Genomic DNA, 12,584 nt, shown 5'->3' on the forward strand with positions numbered 1-12,584 from the left:
TATGATTTAGATTTGGCAACTGGAACAGCTGGCCACAAATATTTTATTTTATGATTTAGTATGATTTTTATGATGTTAGTATTTCAGTCAAAAAAAAAAAAAAAAAAAATCAATGTATTTGGCCCAGAAAGGACGGTCGACAACATTTGAAGTTGTACCAAAGGTGTTCTCAAATACACCTTACCACTCAGAAAAGGCTAATTAGCCTTATTTATCATTAATATTGAACATCCAGCATCGGCATGTAATGCTGGTAAGCCAGCAAACAATGTAAATAAGATAAAACGTGCTTATAGTAGATATATGCTACGGTGTGCTATATTCTCACAGTCAAATAAAACCAAAAAGAACACATTTGTTATTATTGTTATTAGTAGTAGTAGTTGTTGTAATAGTTGAAGTAGAAGTACAGTAGAATTACACTGAATCTGAAGTTGAGCTCAGTATATAAAATAAATGCATTCAGCTTCAGTTTTTTTTTTACTTTTTTTCAATTTTTTTATGAAAATCACTGAATCTAAAGATTTCACTAAAATAGGCCAAAACTAAGGTGAAAGCTAAACTTTAATTCCAATATGCAGAGTAACTGTAAGCATGAAATTTAACAGACAAGTCTAGGTATGAGTGTGAGGTAAAAAATTCTATCGACCTAAGCCATAGAGTTTGGAGTTGGAGCAGGGAACGAAACCAGGTTTTAGCTGCCTTCTCTTAAATAACTTACTTTAAAGAAGGAAGATTGAGCTGAATGATTTCAAATGCTACTTGTAGCTTTCAAATGGCCTCAGCAGGTGAAAAATTGATAAGAATACAGGTGTATATTTCGTATAGCAGCTCAGAAAGTGTGTTTGTATGTTCCCCACTGCCCCGACTTTACAGACCACCACAGCACGACACTGCAACACTCCGCACAATTCCCGCACAGGCGCTGAGGGAGCACCAGAAATGGCTACCTGGTCTGTAGACAACACTGTGTACTCACATCCGTTTGACTGTAACAGAAGCCCATAAACATCTAAAATGGACACCACAAGGCAGCACTTGCAATCCCCTGCAACTGACATGGCAGTCGGTGCAGTCATCACTATGGTTACCTAACAAATAGAGGAGAACTTTGTTGCAGGAGGGAAAACTGTCTAACATGTGGCTTTCATTGTCCAACCCAAACCAAGACGTTGCCATAAGTCAAAAAAGAATATTTTTGTGCTGAAACTCAACCAAATAATCAGAAGAATTAAAGTTTTGTAGACTTAATTTCTCCACTGTCAGTTTGATAAAAATCCGTGTCCTCCACATTGAAGAGTGACACTAAAGAGATGCTAAAACTGAAAATGAGAACACTGAAACTCACACCACACCTCGTTTTAAATGTTCACTGATTTGTGAAGACTGTAATAACAATATAATAGCAAATTATTCAGCACAAATGATACCTCTCCAGTTTTACAGTAACCTTGTAAACTTATTTGTTTAAAAGTGAGCAAGCATGAGCCCAGCACTTTCTAAATTTCAAGCATGCTATAGCTAGACTAATATGAAAGATGTCATGGCAGCATTTTCTTTAGTAATGTTTATGTTTCTATGTAAATATGAAATCCGGATTCTCTCAAAACGTTTAGCTTGGACAATGAGTTTGTGCGTTCAAATATGCTCTTGGTAAAAACAAAAAAAAAACAAAAAAAACACAAGATACTGATTAACAAACTGCTCAGCCTTTATATTTTGCAGGCCATAATATTAATGACTTCCTGCATTCAAATCACAGCGAAGCATAACTTCAGCTGTCCAAGAAACCAACCTGCTAAGGACAAGTCATTTAAAAACACACAATGTTGCACCAGAAAGGGAAAATAAATCCCTGTTTTTGTTTTTTGGGCACTCACCATGTATTTAAATCTAAATGCAGTATCCAGCGATGTCTTCTTCTGTCAATATGACTCAAAATAATTCAGTGTTCTTTCATTCGCTGCCATGCCGACTCCACATCCAGCCTCTGCCACAAGCGCTCGGGCAGAATTTTCTATTACCAATCTAATTGCACATTCCACCCTGACAAGAGCTCATTAAACCTTAATTATACACATGTTGTTTTCTACAAACATCTCCATTTGGGTCTCTCTGCCTTGTAATTGTTCAGTAGGGACAAGCAGTTGAGATTTTGCAGACTGAGAGTGAATGAGAGAGTGAGGGAAGAAAACAGAATGGGAGAAAGAAAGAACAGAAGGAAAAAAAAATACCAAAGAGAAAGAGGGGAGTGTCTGGAAGTAGGTCATGCTTCTCCATAAACAAGGCATGGTTTCTAAAATAATATACCCATCCAGTGGAAGTAATGCCAAACAACTGAGCGAATGTGGGGCTCATGTAATATTTACAGAGCACTAATACATAGATGGCAGCCCCCCCCCCCCCCCCCCCCCCCCCCCCCACCCACCCAACCCAAACCCTCCCCTACAAAGCCAGAGGTTTTTTTTCTTCCTTTTCATTTTTTTATCTGCTTTTGCCATTTGAATTTCACAGAAAGCCAACATCAGACACGGAGGGGGACGAGTGTGTGTGTTAAGATGTAAAGTTTCCTGAACTTTTTTTTTCCACTTGTTTTCTGCTTCTCCCCTCAACTACCACCACCTTCCACATCATTCTCTCTACATTGGCGGTAGCTGGGATACATATGTTACATTTCAGAAAAGAGCAGAGTGGGCTTTAGCCCAAACTCTTTGAGGCATGGATGATGACATTACTGTGGGGAATCTGCCTTTTAAGGACTTTAAACTCCAGCTGGTGCTGTTAGGTCACAAAGCACTTGTTTGACACTGAGCCACCCAGCTTGATGCTTCTGGGTTCAAGACTAACTGGCTTCATTGGCCACACCAGGACGGGCTTTCTGGACTTTTGACAGCAGCTGGCAAAAGGACTGCAAGAGGGGAAAAGGTGTCACTTCAGCATATTCGTGAATAGTAGTCTATGCATCCATTCTCCTTTACCTGTTCTATCCTATTAAGCATTTAATGAAGCTGGGAAGTCTATCCCAGCTGCACTGAGTTGGCAGCAGAGTACACCTGGTTACATGTTGTAAGTCCAACATAGAGAGTAATTAAGAAAGAACATTTAAAGGGGTCCTGTTATGGTATTTGGAGTTTTCTGAGCTTTCTACAGTGTTACAGTGTTGAATCCTCATCAGACATGTGAACGGTGCAGTTTTTTTTTATCACCTAAACGCATGTTTGAGTTTGAGTTTGAGTTCCAGCACTCTCTCTGTTCGCTTTCCATGGCGACAAAAACGCGTCATTTTAGAGAGTTTTTTCTACATCGAAATCCTTGTGACATCCCGGGGGATAAGGTTCGGTGATTGGTTACCTTCTACTGGTTAACAAGGGCATGTACAAATACATCAGGTGGGTGGAAAACGTCAGATAAAGTTATTTCTAACGATGGCTGGTGAGTTTACCAAAGAGTGACATCCTGCTGCATTCGTTGCTGTGGGTTGCTGTTTTCCACTTTGTTTTCAGGCTCTGATTCAGATTCCAACATGTAGGGCTGTATGCTATGTGTTGACATTGTATTTTGTTTTTTATTGAGTTCATATTAGCCTAATCCTTCTGTTTATGAGATGTTACAATGACAGTGAAAGCTGTTGCGGTGCGCGCTCCCGATGTAGTGCAGTGGCAGCTGACCAATCAGTGGCAACTTATATCTGGCAGGAGGCGGGGCTTAATGCCGAAGAGTCTCAATCCACTCGTTTTGCCCACAGGCTGATCTGACAGCCTACGGAGAGGGTCAGTCTGAAGTAAATAAAGCGATTTGTGACAATAACTCCATCAATCCCAGCCCTTCTGGTCTCAGAAATAAAAATAAATCAGCTTGAAATGCACATAATAGTTCCACTTTAACTGATTTGTTTAAGAATGCATGCAAACATACACTTCAAGTGTTACTTTAGAGTAATAACCCAACATGCATCTTTTTTGTACATCGGGAGGAAGCAGCAGTATGCGGACAAAACACAAGTGGAGTCCTACAAGAAAAATGCTATGTGGGCATTCGTTTGATAGGCAGGATGTTTCCACCACTTGATTTGGTTTACGACTGCAACATGCTTACCAACAACAGAAAGCATCGACTCGGTCCAACCTCTGCAAGGTATTTCTTTTACTCAACAATCATTACTATTGCTGAAGGAAACATTCCAGGAAATTTTCTCCAATTACTATAAAAAAAAAATTATTGCATGTCTGTTTACACTCAAGTATACTGAGATGTGGATTTAATTCACTTCAATTCAGCCAAAAAGAGCTGTTATCATTTTGATCAGAAGATTTACTCTCCAAACATCAGTGAGCAGCTGACTCTAACCTTCAATTTGCACAGCTGTTAATTTTTTTTATATATATATATAAAATATGAATAAATATATCCTTATGATAGATGGACTAGAAACTGGCGGAAGCTCAACTTTGCCTTTTATATTGTAGGATTTCAACTTGATTTAACAAATTTCCATTGTTTTCCAGGTTATATATGACTTGAAGTATGTTGTAGAAAGAATTAAAATAATGCTGGCAGACATGTCACAAATTCACTTGAGAAGATGTGCTGCCTTTGTCCGGTTTACATACAAATATCAGTGTTTGGTTAGTCACTGTTGTGTTTTTACCATTGATATATGCATACTCTCAGCCCTTAAAACAAGCTGAAATTGTTGCATTCTGTATTCACATCTGTAATGCCTCAAAATCAGATGCTTTTGTCAGTCTGTGTCATGAAATGAGATGTCTTTCACATAGGGTACAGTGTCAGTGCCACTTAGCACCCAAAGAGCAATAAGTGTCCACATTGAGCCTCTCAGTCATCGCTACGGAAACTTCTCAGCCTGTCACTGTTGACACACACTGCATGCATCATTGATACCCACCCAGCAGCAGGAAATAAATAGCCTGCCATCAGATTACCCATGTTTCACAATATTCAATATTCCAATTAGCTTTGTTGTCTTTTTATTTTTTTTTTCGGCAGGCTCTCGTGTTCTCTGTTTTATTTTCAACCGGGTGATTAAAATATTCCATTCTTATGGTGCAGCATCACTCTTTTCTCTAACATCAAACAGATTCACTGTACACTGTGATGTGAGCCATGTCAAGAGAAACAAACATGACATATACAACAGTAAAGTGAGTCATTCTTATTATCCTACTAAAACTAAATCAGGAAGACACTAATTACAACAACCTGCGCCTGATCCTGGCTGATTTACGTCTGCTCTCTGGCTTTCTGTATATGCATAAAATCTGCGTGTGTGTGTGTGTGTGTGTGTTTGTGTATGTCTGTGTGTGTATGTGTGCATGCGTCTGTCACATTTTTCTCCTGCTGCTGCCTTAATAGGCAGTCTTTTAGATATTCGCTACAGAATAGCGTTCATGCAATATTAATATCTCACCAAAATATGGAAGACAGAGCCCCCACTCCATCTTTCACTCCCTACATAATTGACTATGCAAGGCTCCAAATCAGCTTGGAGAAAAAGACACAGAGAGACAAAGCAGCAGAGAGAGTGAGAGATGTAGAAACCAGTCCTGAAATTATACTGTCATCTCTGTGTGACTGCAGATTGTGAACCCTCACCCTCTGTATGTACCACTGTCAACGCAGCAGAGCTAAACAACAACAACACCCAGAGCTGTAGCTCAAACAGTTTGACTTCATAAAAGAATCCAAGCTGAACTTAAACAACCCTAACTCAACCAGATTAAGCAATTGTTGTGCCTCGCACCCAGTGGATAAGGTCATTTGTAATCGTGTAGATTACTGTTACCTGACACTGATTTTAGCAGAATTAACCAACCGTGAAAATGTGTCATCTGGAGCTATTGGCACTATGCATGAACATTTTACGAGTGATTTATCATTCTATCCATCCTTCCATATACACCTGAACATACAGTATGAATCCACAAACACAAGCAGACTCCTCACACAACATATTTCCCTTTCAATGGTTCCACACTACTCTACTCATACAATGTACTTAGCTTTGACACACAAAATAAAGTAACACCAAATGAAGAGTAACACCAAAGAAAATATATCAAGCATTTTCTAATTGATGGTAATATTTTTTTACTTTGACAATTGAAACACTGAAAAAGACAATTTGTTACTGTTAATCAAAACATGCTACGTGGTATTTAGGACTTTTTTTAAACTTTAAATTTCACTGTTAGAATTTATTCTATTGTATTTTATTTTGTTCTACAATTATTTAGCATACACTTTTATGCAAAGCGACTTACATATGATTGAGAGCAACAGAGGCACAAAATCAAACAGTAGAAGACATCATAAGAAAGGTGCAAGTGGACTAGTGCAAGTCTGGTTATAAAGGATAATAAAGGATAATAAAACATTTTTGTGTAAAATTATTATTATCATAATAAGAATAAGAATAGCTATAAGAATAGGAATAGCAATAATAGCATCTTACCTGTAAATGAGTGATAGAAAAATATTTAAAAGTGAATTTAAAGAGATTAAATATTTGCCTCTGCTGCACATTAGCACAGTCCAGCCACTTCCATACTGGATTCAGCATCAGCACTCTGTCCTCCTCTTCTCTGAAAGTAGGATTATGTCTGTGCCAAACACTCTCTAGAGATTACAAATCTAAGAATCTGACCGTAGCTATGTCTCCATCCAACTGTCAGGCATATGTGGAAAGCAACTGTAAAAATTTTGCAAAAAGAATTTAACACATTTAGTTAGTAAACTAGAAATTTTACTTCTACACAGAAAGCAATTTAGAAGCTATAAATGTATGTGAGGAAGACATAAAAAATATCTGAGGTCAAGTGTGTTAGGATTTTTTTTTTCTTCTCTCCGAGATTTGGTTCATTTCGTAGAATGAGAAACTGCTGATTGTCCTCTTTATCATTTACATCACATGAATGGAAAATAGACCCCAATACCATCTATATATTAGGGGGGAAAACTGTATGTATGTACCATTTATGTAACATTTTAATTTTTTAAGTGTATTAATTCATGTTTATTTATTTATTTTTTTTTGGATGAATATCAGATGTGCACTTTCAAGTAGCGCCATTAAACAGCCTTGATTGAAAAACGGCAACTTCACGTTGTCATCAGCCAGCAGTGCAGAAGTGGGCGAAATGCCAGACAAAGTGCTTCTTTTTATCTGCCATTTTTCCTGTGTTGGGTAAGTATTTGTCACACACAAATGAAACAATATGAATATCTCCGTTGAGAGATGAGCTGAAAATCTGTGCTATTGCCCCCATTTTTAAGCAGCAGGAATTCTGTTTCACTTTCAAACTGTTTGCAAACTGCAAACCACACACTCGCAGCACTAAGACAGGCGGTAGGTCCTCTGACGACGTTGAGTAATTTAGATAGTAAGATGTTACTGCTCATGTGTGGTGTATAAGTGGACATTTTCCCTTGTGTACGTGTGTGTTTGGAAGAGATTCGTGCTCTTATCATAACCGCTAATTCAACAGAAGAATTCTTTTTTTGTATGCACACCGAGATGAGCTCACACCCTCAACACCCAACTTTTAGAGAATAAACTGTAGGCATTTGAAGCTGTAAGATGTTGAAAGAGTAAAAAGAAAAGGTTGTGGGGGCAGAGCCAGTGTTTTTTTTTTGTTTTTGTTTTTTTGGGCAGGGGAGGGGGTTGCTGTGAAGGTGGGCAGTGCACCTTGACAGGAAACATAGAGGTGAAAAGCAGGAATTGGAGGTTAGTTTGACAGAGAGAAAAGAAGTGGTGTTGGTGGTGATGGTGGTGGTGGGGTGGGGCGAGGGGGTAGCTGCTGCGGAAGTGCCAAGCCCACTTTTAACTGAACTGAGCGTGGCGAGTGGTAGAGGTGAGGTGAGGGAAGGAAGAGAGTGAGAGAGAGAAAGAAAGAGAGAGGGAGAGAAAGAGATAACGATCAGGCAAAAAATAAAAGGGGGTGTACAGGGGGAAGGAAGAAGGGAGGAAGGAGAGGATGGGTGAGAGGGGGGACGAGGGGAGGGGGCTGCTGCACCTTGACACTTGCTCTCACCGCAGCACCTGATAAGTGCAATGGAAAAACGTCTGGTTTCCTCCTGCATGTTAAGTTGTTTATATTCCCCTCCTCTCCGTGCAGCCTGTAGCTACAGTCTGCTACTGTACTGTCTCTGCACTCAGGTAATAACAGACAAAAGGAAATGACTGAAAAACCAAGGGTGGGTGAGGGGGCATAAATAGCACATATTGTCTTCTGTTGCAAATACTTATCTGCACAAAAGATGCTATCTTTTAGATGTTGCTTAACGGTAAAATGGGGTTATTAAGGCGTATTTGTTGTCTTGCACTGGTGTCTATCCGAAACCATATTTGTACAAACAACTCCTACATAGAAATGTAGATGCAAAGTTTAATTTGTGTAACAGTTAATCAGTTGAGAAAGGATATATATCTTTACTACCTCATGCACATCCTGACAAGGAACTCATTCTCATGATTGTAAGTGGGTCTCTCCAGTGAAAAGCATTAACAATATTCACTTCAGATAACATATGATTCTAGGCACTGGGAGAGGATGGCTTTCTTAGAAATGCTTTGTTAGCACTCTCTCCCTTGATAAATGATTTAGGACATGTGGCCAGAGACATCAATACAATCTCTGTTGTAATTAAAAAAAAGGTGCGCACCAACAATATTACACGGCTTTCACTTTGCCTGTCTCTCTCTGTCTCCCCCTCCCTCTGTCTAACTCACCCACTCTTCCTCTCACTGAGCCCTGCAGCGCTGAAGAGATAATTCAAAAAGCACTTGCATGGAGTGAAACATGAAAAACGGGGAAATTAAATTCTCTCTTTTTTGCTCTATTGTTCTTTCATTTTCTCTCCTTTGTTACATAAATGCATTAAAGCAAGGCACGCCAGATTCTAATTATGATTTTTGCAATACTAAAAGATTATTTATTAATATATATATATATATATATATATATATATATATATATAAAAGAATTAAGGTGCAGTTTCACAAACAAAGCAGAGAGACTGCTCCAGAACTTTCTCAAAGTCAAAGTGTGCAAGTGCTCCAGCTTCAACAAACATAATCTTTTCAGCACTCTAATTGATGTTGATGTCCAAAAGCAGCTCAAATGAATAAAAAAAGAGAAATCAACAAAATATTTTAATTGTTATGCTTATAAACATTTACCAGTGCCTGCTTTTTAAATATTTTTAACAGAATCAGACCTGAAGCAACAGTATTTTCTTCCAAAAGTGAGAAAATTTTGTGTGTGTTTAATAGGAGGTGGTAAATTGCAGCAAACCTCTTCTTTAAAAGGCGACTAGGAAGATACTACAATGACCACAGGGTCAGATGCCTGCTTCTTTGGAAGCTGGAGATGGTTTACAGAGCACGGACTGAGCAGATCTCTCAGAGTAAATGTGAGGCAACGTTTGGGGTCAGTTGGTGGTGAAAAGTGAGGTAAGAAGCCATAACAAGAGGAAGATTTTAAGTCTGAAGCCTGGTTTCTTCTCAAATTCTGCCCACTGTGATAATGTTTGGACAGCCCTGCCATGCTAATGAGGAAATACTCTCCTATGTGGCATGCCGCGCATTAAATATGATATTTAGCAATGAGAAGGAAGGGTGAGGGAGCAGGGGTGAGTGGGGGCTGAGAGAAAGGAGTCTTACCCCAGTAGAGGGCAGTCTCTTGCCGTCAGGGTTGGGGCGCATTGGCAGGGAACTGTAGAGCCTTACCCCTCGATCTGGAGCACCGTATCTGCTCTGAAGGGCAGAAAAAGAAAGATTTTTTTTTCACATGATCTGAATTTTACAGGGAACCATGCAACACATCATAAAACAGCATTAGCAACACCTAAATTTGCATTGCATCAGCTCAAAACTACTCAAGTTTCAAAGTCACTCAAGTTTCATTCTCTCATCCAGAATGTGGGAATCGTACAACACGGGCACGTGAGCTGTTTTTATGGTCCATGTTTTTTCTTTATCAATAATTTTATACATTTCTGACAAGTTACAAAGCATGCACACGGGCTGCCACGTTAAGTCAAATCATCTCATGGTGATGTAACACACATAATAACTGCATACAATTAGCTCATGCTGCGGCACTAATGGCACTAAGCTGTTGTGTTTGGTAGCCAGGGTTCCTGTGCGCTGCTCCACTCTAATGACTCCATCTTTCTATACATTGCAGAGCTAATAATTAGAGTGTAGGGGGTTCTGAGCCTGCCAGCTCCTCCCTGCACTTCCACATGTGGCTTTTAGCTGTAAAATACAACCTAAAGGACTGGAGCAAATGCTCTCAGCAGTTGGGAAGCTAATGGTTGAGAAAAGGTGGTCCCTGCCAGGGAAAGACATTGGAGCTCAGTGGGGTTGACACTGTGGCCCACAGTCACAGCATGAATACCTACCAGGATTCACTTCAAATCTCACTGTCTTTATCTAACTAGTTGTCTTTATCTCTCTCCCCTCACTCCCCTCTCAACTGTAAGCACCCCGCCGCACCTCTGCGACTCCTTGAAATTCTGTTATTCTTACGTGATTATTGCTCTTTGCTTAATTTCAACAGTTTCCCATTTTTGCTTAAATGGTTTTATCTGTTGCAACATGTTGTTGAAACAAATATTACAACTAATGATGTGGAAACTGCTTTTTTTTATAAACAAGATGATAAAACATGAATTGATATTAAGAAATGACTACAGTTTCTGCCTGTTTTCCAAACTTGATCAAAATAGTCTGCTAATTATGATAAAATGTAGGAGAAAAAACAGTGAACAAGAAAAAAGAAAAGAAAGAAAAAATGAAAACATTACACACATTTAGAAACACATTTAAGGGGTTAAGCTTCAGTCTGCAGTGTTTAACTATATCTAACAACTGAGTGAGAAAGCATTCCTTTCACTAGCTCTGACTTTCACTTCTGACCGAACACATCTCCAGTACACAAACGACAACCATGCGCTGCAGCTTTTTCTGTCGCATAAACACAACTCTGTAGACTACAACTGTGGGTCAAGAGAATGATTACCACAAAACCCACACATTCGAAGGATTGTGTAACACACTATGGATAAAACAAGACAGAGAAAATGGCAGTTTCAATGAGCTTGATTAGCTTTTTTTTCTTTTTTTTTTTCTTTTTTGGCGGGGGGGGGGTGTTGCATTTAGCAGTGTGTTGATCTGTTAGCATGTCACAGGCCATGCTCAGTGCAGACTATCCTATAATGCTTGCTGTGTGGGGTTTTGATTTCCTGTCCTTATAACGAAACATATGAATAGATAGCAGGATGCAACATGTTCATACGGCTTGCATTATGGTGACACGGCATTATAAAAGATAATTTTGCACTGCAAGATGGTTCATAGTGTAAAAGCTTAAATGAATTATCTTCTCATGATTATCAAAATGTCTGATTTGGACTTAACTAATTTTTAAAACATAATTCTAAATAGATGTGTAATCTGTTGTGTTGGGTGTTAAATACATCTAGTCTGACATTTCCTTTTCTCTTAGTCAGAGGAGCTACCTCAAACTAAATCCATCTCCTACTCTTACGTATTTTTTTTCTTTCTTTTGAGGCTTGTTAGGTAGCTTGCCGGAATCGCAGCTAAATGAATGTCTCACAGAATACAGTAGCTGCTTTAACCAGAGAAGGAGCCGCAGTAAGTGAATGTTTGATATTTCTCCAGTGTTCCAGGCTAATCTGGCTCTGTGGCATGCCATTACGCGGCTAATAACAGCTGTCTGCGGCCTGGAGGGGACACAAGCAGGCCTGGTTGTGCTAACTGGCCCTGACAGACTCATTAGGAGTGCTGGCACCCAGAACAGCAACAGCCAAACTCCTCACATTTCTTTGCTGCCTCACAACGGTTTGCAAGCACAAGAACCATTGTTTGCTACACTTGTTCTCTGACACCTTGCTTTAGTTTTTCAGTCTTCACATGAGATCCTTTCACCCCATTTCACTTTTTGGCTGGCTTTGGGTCTCTTAGATATTTTATCCCAAACCAGGTTGTTCTGAGCCTTTTTTGATACTGACTAGATATCATGTTGAGTTTAACCACACTCTCTCTCCCTTAATCTGGAACATCCAAACTTTAGTTCAAACCAAAACAGAGCAGAAAGGAGAGTTCACACATTTGTACTTTCATCTGGAAAACTATGAAAATACAAGCTAATACTGAATACACACAAATATCTGTTCACAATATCTTACTAACTTTGCTAATCTGCGACAGGAAGACACAGCACCAGGCCAGGAAGAAGCTGGCATCCTCTGAACTTTTTGTTAGCACGTGTATCATAGCCGGTTTGAAATAAAGAGGGACTTCCCCAAGCAGACAGCAAAAGCAAACACTGTCCCACCGCCCAGCAGAGCCAAGTCGACCGGTGCAAGCAGAGCAGGAAGACAACAAGCGCAAATTTATATGTTCTGTCTGAACTCCAACAATGCAACAACCTTATATGTCTGTTTAAAACATTTACATTACACTAAAGAAGTGATTCGAACAAGCAAGAGTATTTTTTTTTCTTTAAACCATTATCTAATAAGAGCTAAATGATTCA

At 39.2% G+C, this 12,584-nt stretch overlaps 1 protein-coding gene across 1 annotated transcript in view; it reads right to left on the reverse strand.

Annotated features, from left to right (window-relative positions):
• tox2 (TOX high mobility group box family member 2) overlaps positions 1-12,584 on the reverse strand; it is a gene marked incomplete at its 3' end in the record, with an annotated part of 97,046 nt that overhangs the window by 58,069 nt on the left and 26,393 nt on the right. The window contains exon 2 of the mRNA XM_079241771.1: positions 9,683-9,775. Within this exon, the coding sequence (XP_079097897.1) occupies positions 9,683-9,775 (93 nt within the window). The remainder of the gene's footprint in view (positions 1-9,682; positions 9,776-12,584) is intronic.

This window comes from Telmatherina bonti (assembly GCF_933228915.1).
Source record: "Telmatherina bonti genome assembly, chromosome: 6".
NCBI classification, from domain to species: domain Eukaryota; kingdom Metazoa; phylum Chordata; class Actinopteri; order Atheriniformes; family Telmatherinidae; genus Telmatherina; species Telmatherina bonti.